At 46.4% G+C, this 17,613-nt stretch overlaps 1 protein-coding gene across 1 annotated transcript in view; it reads right to left on the bottom strand.

Annotated features, from left to right (window-relative positions):
* Positions 1 to 6,128: 6,128 nt before the first annotated feature.
* The window catches only part of KAL1 (Kallmann syndrome 1 sequence), an 89,515-nt gene continuing 78,030 nt past the window's right edge, over positions 6,129 to 17,613 (bottom strand). Inside the window, exons 8-12 of the mRNA XM_006835702.1 lie at positions 17,483 to 17,577; positions 12,307 to 12,478; positions 10,763 to 10,983; positions 8,811 to 8,952; positions 6,129 to 6,187 (exon numbers count right to left, since the gene is read on the bottom strand). Of these exons, the coding sequence (XP_006835765.1) occupies positions 6,129 to 6,187; positions 8,811 to 8,952; positions 10,763 to 10,983; positions 12,307 to 12,478; positions 17,483 to 17,577 (689 nt within the window). The remainder of the gene's footprint in view (positions 6,188 to 8,810; positions 8,953 to 10,762; positions 10,984 to 12,306; positions 12,479 to 17,482; positions 17,578 to 17,613) is intronic.

Genomic DNA, 17,613 nt, shown 5'->3' with positions numbered 1-17,613 from the left:
GAGTGCCTTCGAACCACCACTAGCTGCCTCTTTGGAAGGTTCAAGTCCACCCAAAGATGTCTCAGAAGACAGACCTGGTGAACTACTTCCAAAAAAATCACCTGTTGAAAACCCTACGGAGCCCAGTTCTACGTTGATACACGTGGGCCGCCATGAGTCAGAACAGACTCATGCAAGTTGGTCTTTCTTGAACTGCGTGTCACCTCCAGAAATCGAGCTAGCCAGTGTTTATTGACCAACACGTTTGTTATGATTTTAGAAATAGAAAGGAAATCTGACCCAGAGCTCCTTGGCTAATGCCACTGCATTTCTTATGCTGAATGGTGCAGACTTGTAACTGCATTTCCAAATGATCCTTAGGAGTGAAAATGGGGAAGATGTGAACTGACTGTCCTTGGACCCACCAGTAGAGGACGTCATCGTGTTTGGTGAGTGCAGGAGGGCCCTTGAGGTGGTTAGCCACAGCAATACCAACAATCATGATGACTGCACAGGACTGGGCCACATTTCCTTCTGTTATACAATGAGTAGCTGTGAGCAGGAGTCAACTCATTGGCAACTGACAAGTGAACAGTACTCTTCCAGTCCATTCAGCAGACGTGCCAACGGCCCAGCTCTTATCAGCATTGGCCTCCAGTGACCTGGCATATCTCTTCTTAGGTACTGGAGATTTGAAAGCCTTCAGCCTAGCATGTAGTCAGCATCGGAGTGAATGCCTACCAACACTGCAAGCCTCCAGGGAGTTACTGACATGCCCCAGGGGGCATGCACAAATGAAAACTGTACATTGTAAGACCAAGGCAGTGCCCACTTATGAATGCATTCTAATCAGGGACACAGTAGATGGACCCTGATGGAATCGAAGAAAAAATGTGAAATGGCACCTCAAATTCCCCCAAAACAAAGCAACAACCCAGACTTACTGGACTACTTGAGACTGCCGGACTCCCGAAGACTGTCGCCCTGAGATAGTCTTTTTTTTTTTAAATAAATATTTTATTGGGAATTGTGTGATAGTTTACATGGGAGAATATTAATTTTATATTCATTCTATCATATATTGTCTCATTGCCATAGTTACAATCCCATCCATGCATCATCAACTAACCAGAGGGTATACCCTGCAAGCCTGCCTCCCCACCCCGGTTGTCAGCACACAGCCCCTTTCCCTCTCTGGATCTCAAGTCCCCAGCCACTCCATCTCTCCACGTCATCGTCCCTGAGATACTCTTTAAACCTTGAACAGAAGTTAACTGTAAGGCCATCTTGTAGCTAAATAATAGACTGATACACACCATGATGAAAAGCTTCAGTAAGTACTGTGATTTTTAAAATCACCTGTATGAGATCAAATGGTCAATGATGACTTTAAAACAAAGAGAAGGTAAGGGGGGCAGGGAGACTAGATGAAGGGAAACAGAACCACTAGAATGGAAGCCACAAGAACATTCACACATTGTAGAGAAAATAGAACCAATGTCATCAGCCAACGCGTGTAGATATTGTTGAGTGAGAACCTCACATGCCATGAAAACCTTCACCCCAAACACAGATTGTTTTTTTAAATTCAAAGCAATAAAATGGAATAAAAATTTGTAGAGATTTGATGGGGGGAAAAAAATTGCAAAACTACCTACCCGAGGTTGGAAAAAACAATAACTATGATGAATGTCCCCTGAAGTGGTGACTGTCACACTCCAAAACACTGCCATTTAGGTGAAGCGCCGTCTTAACACTGGCCAGACAGCACACTCCAGGCACACGGACACAGAACGTCCTGCTGACTCAATCTCCCGGCGTAGGAAACCCTCCACATTCCTCCTGACTTAAGAAAATGAGGCATGTTTCTGTAGAAAGAAGCAAGCCACTGAGCAGGTTGAAAGAGACTTTATTAATGAGCCAGTATGTACAAACTCTAACATGAAAATAAGGAGGCACCAGAATATCAGATAGACTATTTACAATACCTTTGCTTTTTTTTGTTTTACAAAATGTTTTTTGTTTTTTTTTTTTTTACAAGACAACATCTCTCTAAATACCATGACAGACATACACAAAAATCACACGCTTATTACATACATAAATAAATATTGACTTTAAATGACATGGTTTCTATAGAATATTTGGATTAAAGGGAGCAGCTCTGTTACCTCAAAACAGCTAAAAGGAATAACTTCACACGTCGACCTGGGTTAACCGCTCCGGCAGACGCATAACTTGCTAGAATATTCAGCGGAGGTGAGACTACATCGTTACAGTCCATGCTTTACCTACACTCTGAGCCCAGAGACTTCAGAGAAATGTCAGTCTTGCTACGTTTACATCTGAAAATGAACGGCAAGCTACATGCAACAGTGGTTTTGCCTTCTCCACCTTGCATTCTGGTTACCATGCCAAACTGGGAGAACAAAGTGAGAGTCACCTGGGATCAGGGCTAGAAGACATGCAAGGGAGTCCATGGCATTCCTGAAATACATGTGTGTTACAAATGGTCTTGTGATACTTGACACAGAGCCAGCATCTGTACTTGCATTGTACAGACGCAAGTCAAAATCCAGCCTTTGCCCAGGTTTTATGGGCTAGAGAAACACTATAGACCTTTGAGTTCACGTGTAACTGTTTCTTTAGTTCCCAGGGTCTATACGTGCATTTTACTCAGGGCCCACAGGATAAACAAGGTCGGTGGTTCAAACTCACCAGCTACTCCTTGGAAACTCTATACAGCGTTGCTATGAGTCTGAACCAACGCCACAGCACTTAACAACAACAATCAAGGTAAATGTGCAGTACTTAGAAAAGATATTTCTATTAAATCCAGATCATTCCATGGCAGGAGTTTAAACTGGGTGATGTTGCCTGCCCTCAAGGGACACGTGGGGTTATCTGAAGATATTTGGGTTGTCACAGTTGGGAAAATGTACCATTAGCATCTAACGTGTGGAGGCCACTGTCACACCATTCAACACCCTACAATGCATCAGTTGGCTGAATGATGCCATCCCAAATGGCATGCGTCCTGGGAGTCCGCAGCCCTGCTCAATTGAGTGAGTTGTGTGTTTTAGAGTGTGAACATACTGTCAAACTCTGAACTTAGCTTTAGAAACATTTTGCAAAATGATCTCTCATAAATCATTTCCTTGCTACTAGGTTATATTACAGCAATTGTGAACTTCAGTGGGCACACGTTCGTTTTTGAAAAAACCAACCTTCGGGTTCCAGTTAGAAAAAGATGGTCACCGAGATAAATTCATTACGAAGGAATTAGTGCTGTGAATGAAAATGATGCCTAGAACTGCAGTGTATAGCTAGTTAAGCACTTGTCTTTGAAGGCTGAATTTTTTCAATAGGCTGAATCTTTCAAGCAACAAATAATTTTCTAAAAGCAGATGAATGCACCCCATTCCAATAAAATGGATTAGACACGGAACCTAGGTTTAAAAAGACATACGCTAGCATGCACAGATCTCATCACTTTATCAGGGCACTCAAGTAAAAAATAAATAAATGTATCTCTATATATAATTTATGTATATATATGGATACATATATTTTAAAATATATAAATTATATATAGATACATATTTTGAAAATATGTATCGATATATGTAATTTATATATTTATATGTAATTTGTATATATAATTTGGAGTCCTGGTGTAGCGCTGTGGGTTAATGAGCTAGACTGCAAAGTCAGTTTGAAGTGCAAGGTTGGTGGTTGAAGCTCACCAATCACTGCTTGGAAACCAGGGTCACTACGGATCGGAACCAACTCGATGGCACTTAAAAACAACAACATATATATAATTTGCTCATTTCATTCTAGTTAGAGATGAATCGTGTTTTTCTTCTAAAACAGTAATGAAATTTAAATTTTTGAATGTTCCAGCACAATTCAATGTTTAGAAGGGTTGCTTTAGGTATGTTAGGAAAGACGTCGGCTTTAGAACATTTAACGTAGTGAAAAATAGACTTGCCTGTCAAAAGAAACATAGTTCAATTTTATAAAAAGAAACAAAGAGCAACTAAGTATTATACCTCTGTAATTTTTAACTCTCCAACATCCCAAATCCTAGGATACAGTACTAACAAATTCAGATGGAAGATAAACCCCTCGTTGGAAGTTTGCATTTTTGAAATGTTAAGGACTTGAATTTCAGATGCTGGCTACGGCACTAGAAGGAGTGGGAGATTTAAGGAAGGCTTCTCCAATGTTTGCTAAACTTCATAAGGGCTTCCAGGAGGGTGGCTTTCTGTGCTCTCAGCTCATGTTCTGTAACGGAGGAAACAGGTAGAATGTCACATCCACCTGTGACACATCCACCCAGCCCCTGCATGTGGGAAGCTACAGGGCACCATCCAGAACCAATGAAAACTTGCGTTCTGAGATGTTTGTCACGTGTATAAAGCTGTAAACCATTCCCTGGACCATCAATGCTTAGGGCTTTACTATGGATGGAACAGCTGTGTTTGGTTTTTAATGTCTGCTCTCAGGTATCCTGAAGGGATGCATTTTCTCTACATGCTGTGTTACACCTGTCATTAGTCAGAACCAACCGAACGGCAACTGGATATATAAACAATATGCCAGGGGGCCTGGAGTTGTCTCCTGCTGGGACCAGTGACCTGGAACCCACACATAACGTGATGATGTTTCCTGTGCTACTTGGATGACTATGGAAACCAGGAGGACTTTCAATTGTCAAAATGCCTAAAGAGGAAAAATGGTTCTTTTATCAGAGAATCAACAGTAATGGGCACAATATAGTCTCCTTATGACCTTCAGCATAGAACTATATCCTTACCTGTTTATGGGGAAATGGAATGGAAAGATAATGGCATTTTTCCTCAGTTTGTGAAGCCCCCTCGTATATGTGTGTGCCTGTATGTATATGCACACATGCTTACAAATAGACAAATACATCTGTATAATTTAAAATCATGTATCAGGGTCTTCCCTAGGGAGAAGCAGAATGAACTATTTCTGTGTGAGGGCACCCCAAATATACTCCGTAACCCTACTCACTTCAAATACCAACTTCCTGCGACATAAGGGGAATTTTGAGCATGAGAAAGTTCCCAAATAATCTACGATCAGAAGCTTGAAAGAACAGAGGATTACCAAAGGTGAATGGCCCTCTATTAAGCAAAGTCCTTTATACATTATTGATGCTATTCTAACAAACAAGTCCTTCCTTTGATTACGAAAAAGCGAAGCTCAACGAAGACTTGAGAATGTTCAACAACTGGGATTATTGCCTTGGGGTTTTGTGAATTTTCAAATGCAGGGAGGCTCCCAAACAAATATACCAACAGCTGATTTATGCTTTGAGGAAATATCAATAAATTCACCTAATAGAACACTCTCTATATTATAGAATATTAAAAGCAATATCTAATCTGAAATACTAAAAACAATGTTAATTTACCCAAGGCAAAGTCTAGTTAGCAGCACAATAATGTATGGAATGTTTTATTCCTGATGGCATCTTCTACACACCATCCTTGACAATCAAGCCCCCCATTCTATTTGTGTACAGAAAAGTCTAAGAGGTTTAGAGCAGAGGCATTTTTACATTAATTGGTAGCTTTTCTGGTTACAAATTGTCAGTTACAAATCACAGACAATAAAAACAAATCCATTTCAGGCAAGATTTTAATAACATCATCAAAAGGACCCCCTAGCTTCAAACTCTCACTTGATTATGCAAATCAAATCATTCATTTAATCAACAAGATGCATTTTGTTGATGAAAGCCATGCTCGATTTGTGTACGGATTGTGTGTGTCACACTCATTTTCTTGATTGAATCTGCTCAGTGTGTGTATTGAGTCTTATTTGATTTAAGTTCGGGAATGCTCAATGCTCAGTACACAGGTAGAGACCAGCGAGACTGTGTTCGGAGTTGCCAAGAACCAGTTGAGGAAACAAGGCGGAAGCTTCCTTAAGCCCATTCCCACTGCCCGTGTCCTCTCAGGAGCATGGTGTCGGTCTTCCTTGGGGGTCTGCGTGTCTCCCGATGCCAGGTGGTGGGAGGAGGACAGGAGTCCTTACAGAGCTAACAGGTGGGCCGCCCTGGGACTCCTCGGGAGTGAACGCTGGCAGTCCACAGGCCTGTGTTCACTGCGTTCCTAGTGTCTCCCTGGAGAAGTCTGGTAGTGATGAGCGTGATGGTGCTTTAGATGAGGCCCTAGGAAGTCACAAGACACACACGCGTCACGTCACAGCTGAGTCTGTTTGCGGTGCACGCAGCTGGTGTATGTCTGTGTGGAGGGAAAGCATTCCCGCTGAGACCCAGGTGTGTCTGTGCAGAACTGTGCTCTGTGGGGTCTTCTGTGCCAATGGCTGCGAGCTTCATGAAGCAGGCTCGAGCCACCACCCTGCGGGGCAACAACCAAGCACTTGACCCTCTGTGCCACCCATGCACTTCTAGTGTAAGTAGTGTTGTGGGGGGACATCGAGTCAAATCTGGCTTCTAGGACCCTGTCACCTTCCTGGGAGCGGAACACTAGGCCGCTCTCCCACAGAGCAGCTGAGGGCTTAGAAAACCATATGTTCAGTCAGGAGCCAAGCCCTTCACTGGAGCACCCTCAGGGCCACTTGGAGAAAGTATGAAACCACCCCAACCCCGCTGCCATTGAGTCAATTCGGACTCATGTCAACCCCGCATAGTGTTTCCGAACGGAAGCAGACAGCTTCATCTTTCTCCCGAGCGGCAGCTGGTGGGTTTGAACTGCTGACCTAGTGGTCAGTCGTCCGGTTCTTATCCTGCAACCTCAGCAGGGCTGTCCGGTGTCCTCCCCATTGTGGACGCTGATTCTACACGAACACTCATTATTCTGTCTGCCCAGTGTGTCCCTTCTCTCCTGCCGAGACCCCCTCTCTAAGACCGGAAATATCACAAGTATTACAAATGTGAGCGTCCCCAAAGCTACAAGTTATTCATGCAAACCACAACTCTTTTTATTTCTTCAAGATATTCACAAATCAAAGGAGTCATTTCCCAGCAAGCTCTGAGCTTTTGTTCGTGGGTATGGGAGAGCTGGCAAGGCAGGGGTACCGGTGATGGTTGTACAACATCAATGATGTCATCGCTCTCACTGCAGTATGGGCGGGACCAGGGGAGGATGATTGACAAACGTGTTGTCCAAGCATCTAAACTTTCCTTAAACACAATTGCAGTGCAGGTGTAACAGGGTGGCATTTTACCCAAACTTTACAAACTTTATCCCGCCCTTCCCAAGTGCTAAGTGTTTGCATTCTCTGAAATTGAGCGTAAACAGTTTAGTGGGGAGATTTGGGTTAATTACTTGACAAATCGGTGTGTGGGGGGGGTACTAGGAGTCCTCAATTTTATTACCAATAAAAATTTTTTGACATTGCTTTTAAAGTTTAAACTTTGAGAAAATAAAGTTCGTAATTTTTAAATCAGCAGGAAGCTAGTAGCTTTGAAACAGTGATGTTAAAAAAAAACCAAAACACTTACTTGATTTAACAGTAAATGACACAATCAGGTAAAAAAAAATTCTCTAAAATATCACCTATGGTTTCAAAATTATTCGCTTCTTGCTGACTTTTTAATTTAACGTGAAATCAAGGAGAATGATTTGAAAAACATCATGAAAAAAAATTAATAACTATATTAAAGTAAAAGGAGCTCTGGTAGCGTAGTGGTTACGAATCGGGCTGTGAACCTAAAGGTCAGCGGTTCGAAACTACCAGCTGCTCCGCGGGAGACAGATGAGGCTTTCTACTCCTGTAAGGATTTACACCCTCGGAAACCCTGTACAGGGTCGCTATGGGTCGGAACCGACTCGACGGCACGTAACAACAACAACATATTAATGTAAGGGAGCCCTGGTGCAGTGTTGTGGGTTAATGCGCCGGACTGCAAAAGTTGGTTTGAACCTCAAGGTTGGCAGTTTGAGCTCGCCAGCTGCTCCTCGGAAACCCTACACGGGGTCGCTACGGGTCAGAACCGAGTCAACGTCACATCACCTAACACCAACATATTAAAGTAAAATATATACAGTGAGAAAATAATCTCCTTAGTAAACATTATCTCTTACAGTGTCTCATGATGGAAAATTTCCACTTTGTTTTCCTAATTTCTGACTAATATGAGAGACTAGAAAACGTTTTCCATTTGTATTTACGATAAGCACTGGGCTGCTCACCAGAAGGTAGGTAGTTCAAATCCACCACGGATGCTATGAGTCGGAACCGACTAGATGACACTTAACAACAACAACATTTATAGTTTACAAGAGAAGCAGAAAGCATGTATAGAATAGAAAAGAAATGAGATGAAGGAAGACAGGGAGGAGGGAAGAAGAGGGGGAGGGAGGGAGGGCTGGAGACAAGGGAGGAAAATGTGGGGAAGGAGGAGGGAGGTAAAACAGGAAGAAATGAAGAGAGGAAGGAGGGAAAAAGGAAAGGAAGCAATTCAGATTAACCATTTATGTTCAAAGTAGCTGGAGTAACAAACAAGACGCCCCAACAAGGGGCAGGAGACAGTGTGGCTAAGGAGCCCCCTGATTTCAGGGTGTTGCCTCATGGTGACCCTGGTATACAGAACGGAACTGTGCTCACAGGGGTTCCAAGGCTGTGACCTTTGGGAAGCAGATTGCCAGACCTTTCTTCTGAGGTGCCCCTGGGTGAGTTCAAACTGCCAACCTTGTGGCTAGTACTCCTGAGCATTACAGTTAGGGGTTCCCGGGTGGATCCTGTAGAAAGTGCAAGGATTTGGGGGCTCTCTGCCAACTCCCCGCCCCACCGCCTGGGACAAGACAGTGGGGGGTCCCAGCACTCACTGTGGGCTGCTGACAGCGGGAGCTCTGGGGTGCGGAAGGTCCTGATGGTGGCCGGCCCTTCCCCGCCGGTGGTCAGCACCTGCACTTCTAGCCGGTAAAGGGTGGATGGCCGCAGGTTGGGCACCGATAGCATGGAATGATCCTAGGGAGGCAGGGGAAATGGGACACTCGTCAGGCACATGTGAGGACAGTTGACCGCATTGTGGGCTGCCACAAGGGAATGGGCTGATGGCTCTTCTAAGTGACCTCACTCTCAGAGACCCCTGGTTAATTCTCACGTCGCTGAACGCTTGGCCGCCCGGGACCCTGGGGACCCAGGAAGTGTACCATGCGCCACACCAGCAGGCTTGCTCCTGGGACTTCCTATTTCATTCCTTCCCTAAAGAGTTTCCCAGGGCTGAATTGCCAGCTGCTCTTGTGATGTGAATTCTTGATAATCCCAATTCCCCCGTACCAGCCAAAGTCGTCTTTTACAATTTACTATCTGCCTGGAACCGAAAAGTACATTCTGACGCCAACACATGCTTCTGAAATCTCAACAAAACCCGAGCCATTCATAGAATTCTCACTACTTTCTAATTCCATGGGCGATTTCCTCCGGGATTTAAGGCTTTCTCTATTTTTTTTCTCTTCCTTTCTTCTTGAATTTTAGAGCAGGAGTTGGGTATACTAAGGACACTTTCAGAGAGGGTCAAAGCGCACACATGATTGCCCTCCCACCCTGCCCACACCAAGAAATGAAGTTGTTTGGAAGACAGGCCAGCTGGACGGGACTCCAGCAAAATTCCACAGGAAAAAAGACAAATAACAAGCTGCTTGAAGGTATTTTCACCCCCAATTTAACACTTCAAACAGGCCACCTCCCCTTGGAGCAGAGAGACATGGGGGTAACAAAGATAGAAAAAAAACTACTAAAAAAACATCAGGGGGCCAGTAGACAGTCTGTTAACAGCTGGTTCCACTCAGTGATCAAAGTGAAGCGAGATGATTAAAAAATATATTGCCATCCACTTCACTGTGACTCGTGACGACCTCATGTGAAAGCACAGAACTTCCCCCATAGGGTTTTCTTGGCTGTCGTCTTTATGCCAGTGGATCGCAGGCATCGATACTGCTGAGCAAGGTAAGTAGTCAAGCACAACTGTGTACAGCACCCAGAGGAGACAGTCTGCGCTACTGCTTGACTATCCATAGGAACACTTACGGTGTGCTCTGCACACGTGCCAATACGCTCAGAAAAAGAATCGATAGGAAGACATCTCGGTCAAATGGCACACCAAACCCGCTTCCATGCAGCCAATCTGACTCCTGGCATCCTTGTGTGTGTCAGAGGAGAACTGTGCTCCACAGGGTTCTCAGTGGATGAGTTTTCATAAGTAGATTCCATTCATGGTGTCCCTGTGTGTGTCAGAGTAGAACTGTGCTCCACAGGGTTCTCAGTGGATGATGTTTCATAAGTAGATCCCACTCATGGTGTCCTGTGTGTGTCAGAGTAGAACTGTGCTCCACAGGGTTCTCAGTGGATGATTTTCATAAGTAGATCCCACTCATGGTGTCCTGTGTGTGTCAGAGTAGAACTGTGCCCACAGGGTTCTCAGTGGATGATTTTTCATAAACAGATTCCACTCATGGTTCACCATGTGTGTCAGAGTAGAACTGTGCCCACAGGGTTCTCAGTGGATGATTTTTCATCAGTAGATCCTACTCATGGTGCCCCATGTGTGTCAGAGTAAAGCTGTGCTCCGTGGTATTTCAAAAGCAGATCGCCAGGCATTTCTACTGAGCCACCTCTAGGTGGAGTTCAACTTTCTGCCATTAGGTTCACAGTGGAGCACACTCACAGTTTGCACTGCTGGCTGAACACAGCATAAAAGACTCCTAACAGTGAGGGGGGTCACAGGAGAGCCACAGATGGGGTTAAGAGCCCAGACAAGCATCAGGGCAGCACCTACCGAGGGTAGAATCTGGGACTGTGAGATGATGCAGTTGGGCAGGCTGTTCTGCCTGCTCTCGGTGGTCACCTCTGCCCACGTCACCTGGAACCCAGTCATGGGCTGGTACAGGTTGGCCTTGGCCATCTTCCAAGAGAAGTGTCCTGTGATGTTGATGCCCTGGACCACGAAGGAAGCAGAAAGGTTCTCCGGCTTGGCCAACACTTTGGAAAGAACGTGGCCTGAAAATCACAAACGAGTGCACGGTGAGGTGCGGCAGGAGGAGGGGAAAGAAAACCTATCACTGTGCAGTCGGTGCTGACTCACAGCGACCCCTAGAGGGTTTCTGAGGCTGTCAGCCTCATCATTCTCCCCAGGCGCGGCTGGTGGGTTTGAGTCGCAGACCTTGAGGTTAGCTGCCTCGTACTAACCCACTGCACCTCAAAGGCTCCTTTAATAGGAAAAGACACTCTTTTGGTTCCATTGTGGGGACTTGAGAGAGCTGTTCAACGGGAAGGTAGAGACGAATGGAGCCCTGTTTGGGAAGACAGACAGCAGGCAGGCCTGGGTTCATTGCGCGTCCCAGATACTATGGTGTTTAGCACCTGAAGCTTTGCGGCTACCCTGAGTCGTTCCAAGTCTAAGGGCGCCGCGTTTCTGGAAGCGTGCGCTCACGTGTCTAGGCTGGCCACGCCCACCACGTCTGAAACTGATCATGGGCTGGCACACTGACAGGATCACCGAAACCCTCAGTTGCAGAAGCACTGGGAAGCCAGTGCCTCGGTCTGACTGGCTGTGCTGCTGTACTGGTCTGGAGCCGCAGCGCCGTATCTGGGGGGTCTGCCTGTAGGTGGCGGGGTATGGCTAGGAACCCCATCACATGTTTGTGTGATGTACATCGCAGGCTTTTGGGGTGCTTTTGAGGAACCGTCCCCAAAGACGGAGGAGAGACATCAAGGAGGAGGGGCACGGGAGGTTTGAGAAGAGGGATGGAAGAATGGATCCCCGCTATAAGAAAGGCATGACGCAAGGAGAAGACACAGGGGCAAAGAGATGGGTGTCGGACGCCTGTGAGAAAACCATTGCACCTAGCCAAAGCGGGGGATGAAAATGAAATAATTAAGACCTAAGTACCTGGAACTGACTCCACGGCACATCACCACCACCACCCGGAAATATGACCACTGTGTCCATTTCTACAGGGATCATATTGCCGGCACAAGAGTCATCTGCTATGCTGAAGTTCTTCAGTGCTATGGAGTCAGGTCTGACTCCACACAGGGCTTCTACGGAAGAGCGGCTGGGGGGTTTGAACCACCAACCTTGCAGGTGGCAGTCTAGTACTTAACCTACAGCACCACCCAGAGCCCCTTAATACTGTGATTCCCAGTTGGACCACCACATTGTAACTTAGAAAGAAGGGCACGTTCAGCCTTCATGGTCTCCAGAACAACAGTCTGACCCTGTGGACACGGTGTGCTGGCTCAAGGAGGCCAGGATTCCACCCAGAGCCACCATGCCTCCCTCTCAGCTCCCCCGTGCAAGCTATTGCTGTCAGCACGTACCTGGTTCTCCTGGGCAGGGAGGATGCTTGTTGTCCTTCCCCTTGAGAGCAGAGCAGGGGGGAGTGGTGAAGAGCATGGTCTCAACCATCCCGTGGCCCTGGGGCCGGACAGGCTGAACCATCACCTTGTATTTGCAGGAAAACCTCAGATCGTGCAGGATGATGTAGTTCTCCTGGAGCAAGAGAAAGGCAGCGGCATGGCGCCCATACACGTCAGCAGGGAGGCAGGAAAGTGTCCTCCAACAAGGGTATTTCCCTGTGTGGTCTAGCTTTTATATAGGGTGCAAAGGGGACGCCTGCTTGTGCTGGAAACTCATTACGAGCTCTGAACTAGCCCTTCCCTCCAGAATGAATCAGGACCACAGCCTTTCTGAAGTCCTGGTGTGGCACTGTGGGTTAATGCACTGCACTGCAAGGTTGGTTTGAACCACAAGGTTGACCGTTCAAACTCACCAGCCACCTCTCAGAAACCCTATACAAGGTCACTATGGGTCGGAACCGACTTGATGGCATTTCACAACAACAATGGTTTTTCTGCATCAAAGCAGCCAACATCTAACGTACCTAACACACACTTGGAGTTGGCAGCAGTGTGGACGGCAAAGTTTTAAATACAGATCTGTGGGCTATGTGTGTGTGGCGGGAGGGGGTGGTGTTTCAACATAAGAAAAATCACTCAAGGTTCTCTAGTAGTGGGCTTGGTTTATAAGTCAAGTCTTTCTTGAATAAAGTTGAAGATATCCTTTTAGCCATACTGCCCCCAAGCCAGAGCTGGTACCACCTCCAGCCTTCACACTGTGATCAAACACGTGGAATCACAAAGGCATTCGAGCCTGCGGCTAGATCTTCAGGACAACATCTAAATAGGATGTTTACTGGTATGACACACTGCAGCTATGTTTCTTTTGTACAAGGGGCCTTCAAAAAAAAGGAAAGAGTGTGGAAAGATGGGATTAAAAAATAATGGCATTTTCCCACAAACTTTTTGAAACTCTCATGTAGTTGGCTGTGAATTAGCTGCTCTGCAGTGGATTCTGAGTTACGTAGACCCCAAGTGTGTAAGGGTGGAATTGTGTGCTGCACAGGGCTTTCGGTGGGTGCTTGTTTGGAAATAGATTGCCAGGACTTTCTTCTGAAGCACCTCTGGGTGGATTTGAATCGCCAACCTTTCAGTTATTAGCTAAGTACTTAACCGTCCACACCACCCAAGAACTCTTAAAACCAGTGGCTATGGATTCAACTCATGGTGACCCCCTATGTGTCCACAAGGTTTTCAATTGCTGATCTTTCAGAAGAGATCTCCTGGCCTTTCTTCTGAGGTACCTCTGAATGGACTGGCATCTCCAACCTTCTGGTTGGCAGCCGAGAGTCTTGAGGAGGCATGGTCGACCCCACTCAGCACGATTCACTCTGCAGAAGCAACAAGCAGGAACTCATTCTATACACCCAGCGTCTGCCCCTTTGGGGGGCCTGGCGTGTTTTTCTTTGCTAATGAGAGAGTACTCGACATGGGAACACAGTGGAACCCCGGGTAGCTGCCTCTCAGACAATCCCAGGATGCTTTCCTGTGGCACACGAGGCAACAAGGCCGATGACAGCAACAGACGGAGTCCCTGCTTTCCCATTTGTCATTGTTTAGCACCGTGGAGTCGGTTCCGACTCATAGTGACCCTGCACAGGGTTTCCAAGGCTGTAAATCTTTATGGGAGCAGAAACCCTCATCTTTCTCCCGCGGAACGGCTGGTAGTTTTGAACTGCCGACCTTGAGGTTAGCAGCCTGATTCGTTACCACCATACTAGTAGCATGGAAACTCATACAGCTTGTGGACAAGTCATTTAAACATGGAAAAGGAGCTTTATAGCCGTTAGCGGAGTCCTGGGGTGGTGCTACAGGATAAGCACAGACTGCTAACCACAAGGTCGGTGGTTCACATCCACCAGCCTCTCCTCAGAACCCCTGTACAGGGCTGCTGTGAGTCAGAACTGACTTGATGGCTCTAACGACCACGTCTTTAGCAGGCACTCTCTGAGGCTTGGGAAGGTTCTACGAGGCATGTTATGCACGTTACACACGCTCTGTCATTTCACAGTCCTGACAGCTGCTTAGGGCGGCCAGCTGCAGTGCCTCAGTTTCCCCAAACGCACAGAGGGAGCCCAGGAAGACCTGGACTGGCCCCGCACATTCACACACAGAGCCGGCTGTGCGGTCTTTCCTTCTGTCACTGCCTTCCATGTTGCTGCTGTACCATCGAGTCAGTTCCATCTCATAGCGACCCTGTCCCTAAATCTTTTCAGGAGGAGAAAGCCTCATCTTTCTCTCAAGTAGCCGTACATTTGTTTAAAGTGTCTGTTTTCATTTTCTAGTGGCATTCCACAAACTTGGGGAAAATATAAAGATAAAGGGCAAATTTGTTGAATGTGGGTCACGCAAGGCAAGTCAAATCCAGATTTGGTTCTGCAAATTCATGACTAGTTTCTTGTTGACTTTAAAAAAAAAAAAACATCTTAAAGTTATGTGATCAGATATGATTCAAAAGATATCGTACGGGTGGCTTTAAAAACGCCCCAAAATACAACATTCTTGTAAAATACCACACACAGCCATCTTATCTGTTTTAGAGCATGTTTTTGGAACATGAAACTGTCCTAATAAATTGCACGGATCTTGCTGTTGCGAACACTCTTGATACTTCAACACCCTCTTGACTCCTTTCAGTGACTTTACTGGGTCCTGTCTCTGATGCAGACTGTCACCCACAAATGTTTGCGATCGTATTTTGAGAAGTCTTGACAGAGCTGCTGTTACCAAGAAGTTGAACTTTTCCTTAAAGCTCAAAGTCAGAACAGTGTGTGGTGGAGAGTGAAGAAAACGGTTTGTCATTAACAGGCTGAGCGGTGGTAGCAAGAACTTGGAAGACAGGCCTAGTGGGTGATTGCCACTCTCCCAGGGTACTGATCAGTAAAGCCATACCTTTAGATCATAGTTGTTGATGTTCTTGGGTACCACTGAGTCAGTTCCAACTCACAGTAACTCCATGCACAACAGAACGAAACACCGCCTGGTTGTGTGCCTTCCTCACATTCATTGTTGTGTCTGAGCCCACTGGTTCAGCCACTGTGTCAGTCCATCCCATTGAGGGTCTTCCTCTTTTTAGCTGACCCTCTACTGTACCAAGCATGATGTTTTGATCATTGTGCCAAGTTAAAATTTAGAAGACGATTCAAATAATTTGTTGCGTTGAGATGAAACATACAGATGTCCACAAGCATCCGGTCTCCTCCGCTAACCTGGAATCTCTTAGGAAGAGCATTTCAGCGCTCCATTTTCCCCCATGGACGGAGCACTCCACATTTGGGATGGATGCAAGGCCGAGTGCCTTTGATGATGGCCCCATATCTCCACTGTGGTTTGCAAGCCCACCACCCATCTGTCAGCGTGTCATCCTGCCATGCGGGTCTGCATGTGGTTGTGCTGCTGGCCATGGTAGCACCAAGAGTTCCAACCCCAGCAGGGTCTCCAGCTTTCAGCAGAGCTTCCAGACTCAGACAGATTAGGAAGGTGACCAACTTCTGTAAGTGAAAACCTTCTTGTGGTATAGGGGATGAGCTGATGTCTCTTCTAGCCACAGTCTGTAACTCCCACCAAACAACGTTTCTGCCCTGCTGGGTCTAGGTAAGAGAAGGTGGGAGAAGATTCTGGTAGGGTGACTTGATTCAGCTGTGGGTGTTAACAGAGTTCACTGCCATTGTTAAAATTTGGAACTTTAGCATGGGTTTAAAATGGGCCATCTCAGAAGAAGAGTCAGAAGTGGAGCATGTCATTTGGACCCCCGCACATTGAACCTCCTGGACCAGGGACAGAAGGCTGTGACACTGTGGGGGGTCAGGGGGTGGGGGGCAGAGGAGCAGCAGAACACAGAACCAGAGCACGAGACGCAGTAGTGGGCTTCCCAGCCCACAGAGCAAGTAAAGCTGAGAGACTCTGGGCAGGAAACTGACTTGTGGAGTTGGGTGCCTGCAGGCACGTAAGTGGGGGAGCTGATTTTGCTGACCCATGGAGCTAGAGCCGAGTGACTTCAGGTTGAGGTTTATGGTGGAATGGTGCATCCTGTGGGCATTTATCAGCAGCTGACTGGAACCACTGTGCCCTGAGCATTTTCTGATCCCATATTGTAACCTGTTAACTTCCCTAATAAAGCCCATAACTGTGAGTGTGGGGTCTGAGTTATATGTGGTGATCGGTACAACAGACTGCCAAGGCCAGCTGAACAGAGAGGGCAGTGGGAGGAATGACTGGTGTCACAGATATTCCATGCACCTATGAACCACAACAGGACCCCTAGGGCTCCCTTGCTTTGGACCAGTATCAGGAGGGACTGGTCACTGGAGGAAGACATAGTAACCACATGGGGTGAAGCAGAGGGCCAGCAAAGGTGAAATGACTTGGGACAAGAGCGTCAGGAAAGGACTCGAACGTGCTGGCCACCGGGCCAACAATGCAGGACCAGACAGCCTTCCTTCTGCTGTACATACGGGCGCCATGGGTCAGAGTCGACTCACTGGAATCTGTCTGTCTGTCCATGCGTTTATCATGTATCTCTTTAACCCTAAGCCTATATATCTGTCTGTCTGCCTGTCCATGCGTTTATCATTTATCTCTTTAACCCTAAGCCTATATATCTGTCTGTCTGCCTGTCCATGCATTTATCATTTATCTCTTTAACCCTAAGCCTATATATCTGTCTGTCTGCCTGTTTGCCTATCCATTCATTTATCATCTCTATCTCTTTAATCGTAATCATCTCTATCTATCTGTCTGTCTGTCTACCTACCTGTCTATCTATGTATTTATCTGTCTGTCTTTCCATCAGTCCACCCATCATCCAATCATCTATCACATCTATCTATACATCTATCTACCCATCCATCCACCCATCCATCCATCCATCCACCCATCCACCTACCTACCTACCTACCCACCTATCATCTAGCTGTCTGCCTGTCTGTTCACCATTGATCTACGCATCTGCCAAACACCGTCTCTCACCTGTCTATCTAACCAGTGACCAAGAGTCACCCCTTTGCCATATTACAATTTCCACCCTCTGCCCAAGCACATACCACGGTAAAGAGAGCCGAGAAACCAGTAATGTAACACCGTAAGACCTTCTACTTACACGCGTTGTGCTGGATGACTTCTCAGAACTGGTGGTATCGTTGTGGGAACAGAATTCTGGGTACCACTGCACATGATAGCGGTTGATACTGGGGTCTACAACAGCAACACACGATCAATAGCAATAGGAAA

Source organism: Chrysochloris asiatica, unplaced genomic scaffold, assembly GCF_000296735.1.
Source record: "Chrysochloris asiatica unplaced genomic scaffold, ChrAsi1.0 scaffold00018, whole genome shotgun sequence".
Taxonomy (NCBI): Eukaryota; Metazoa; Chordata; class Mammalia; order Afrosoricida; family Chrysochloridae; genus Chrysochloris; species Chrysochloris asiatica.
Note: the sequence above shows the minus strand (reverse complement) of the source record. Positions and strands in the feature narration are given on the sequence as shown.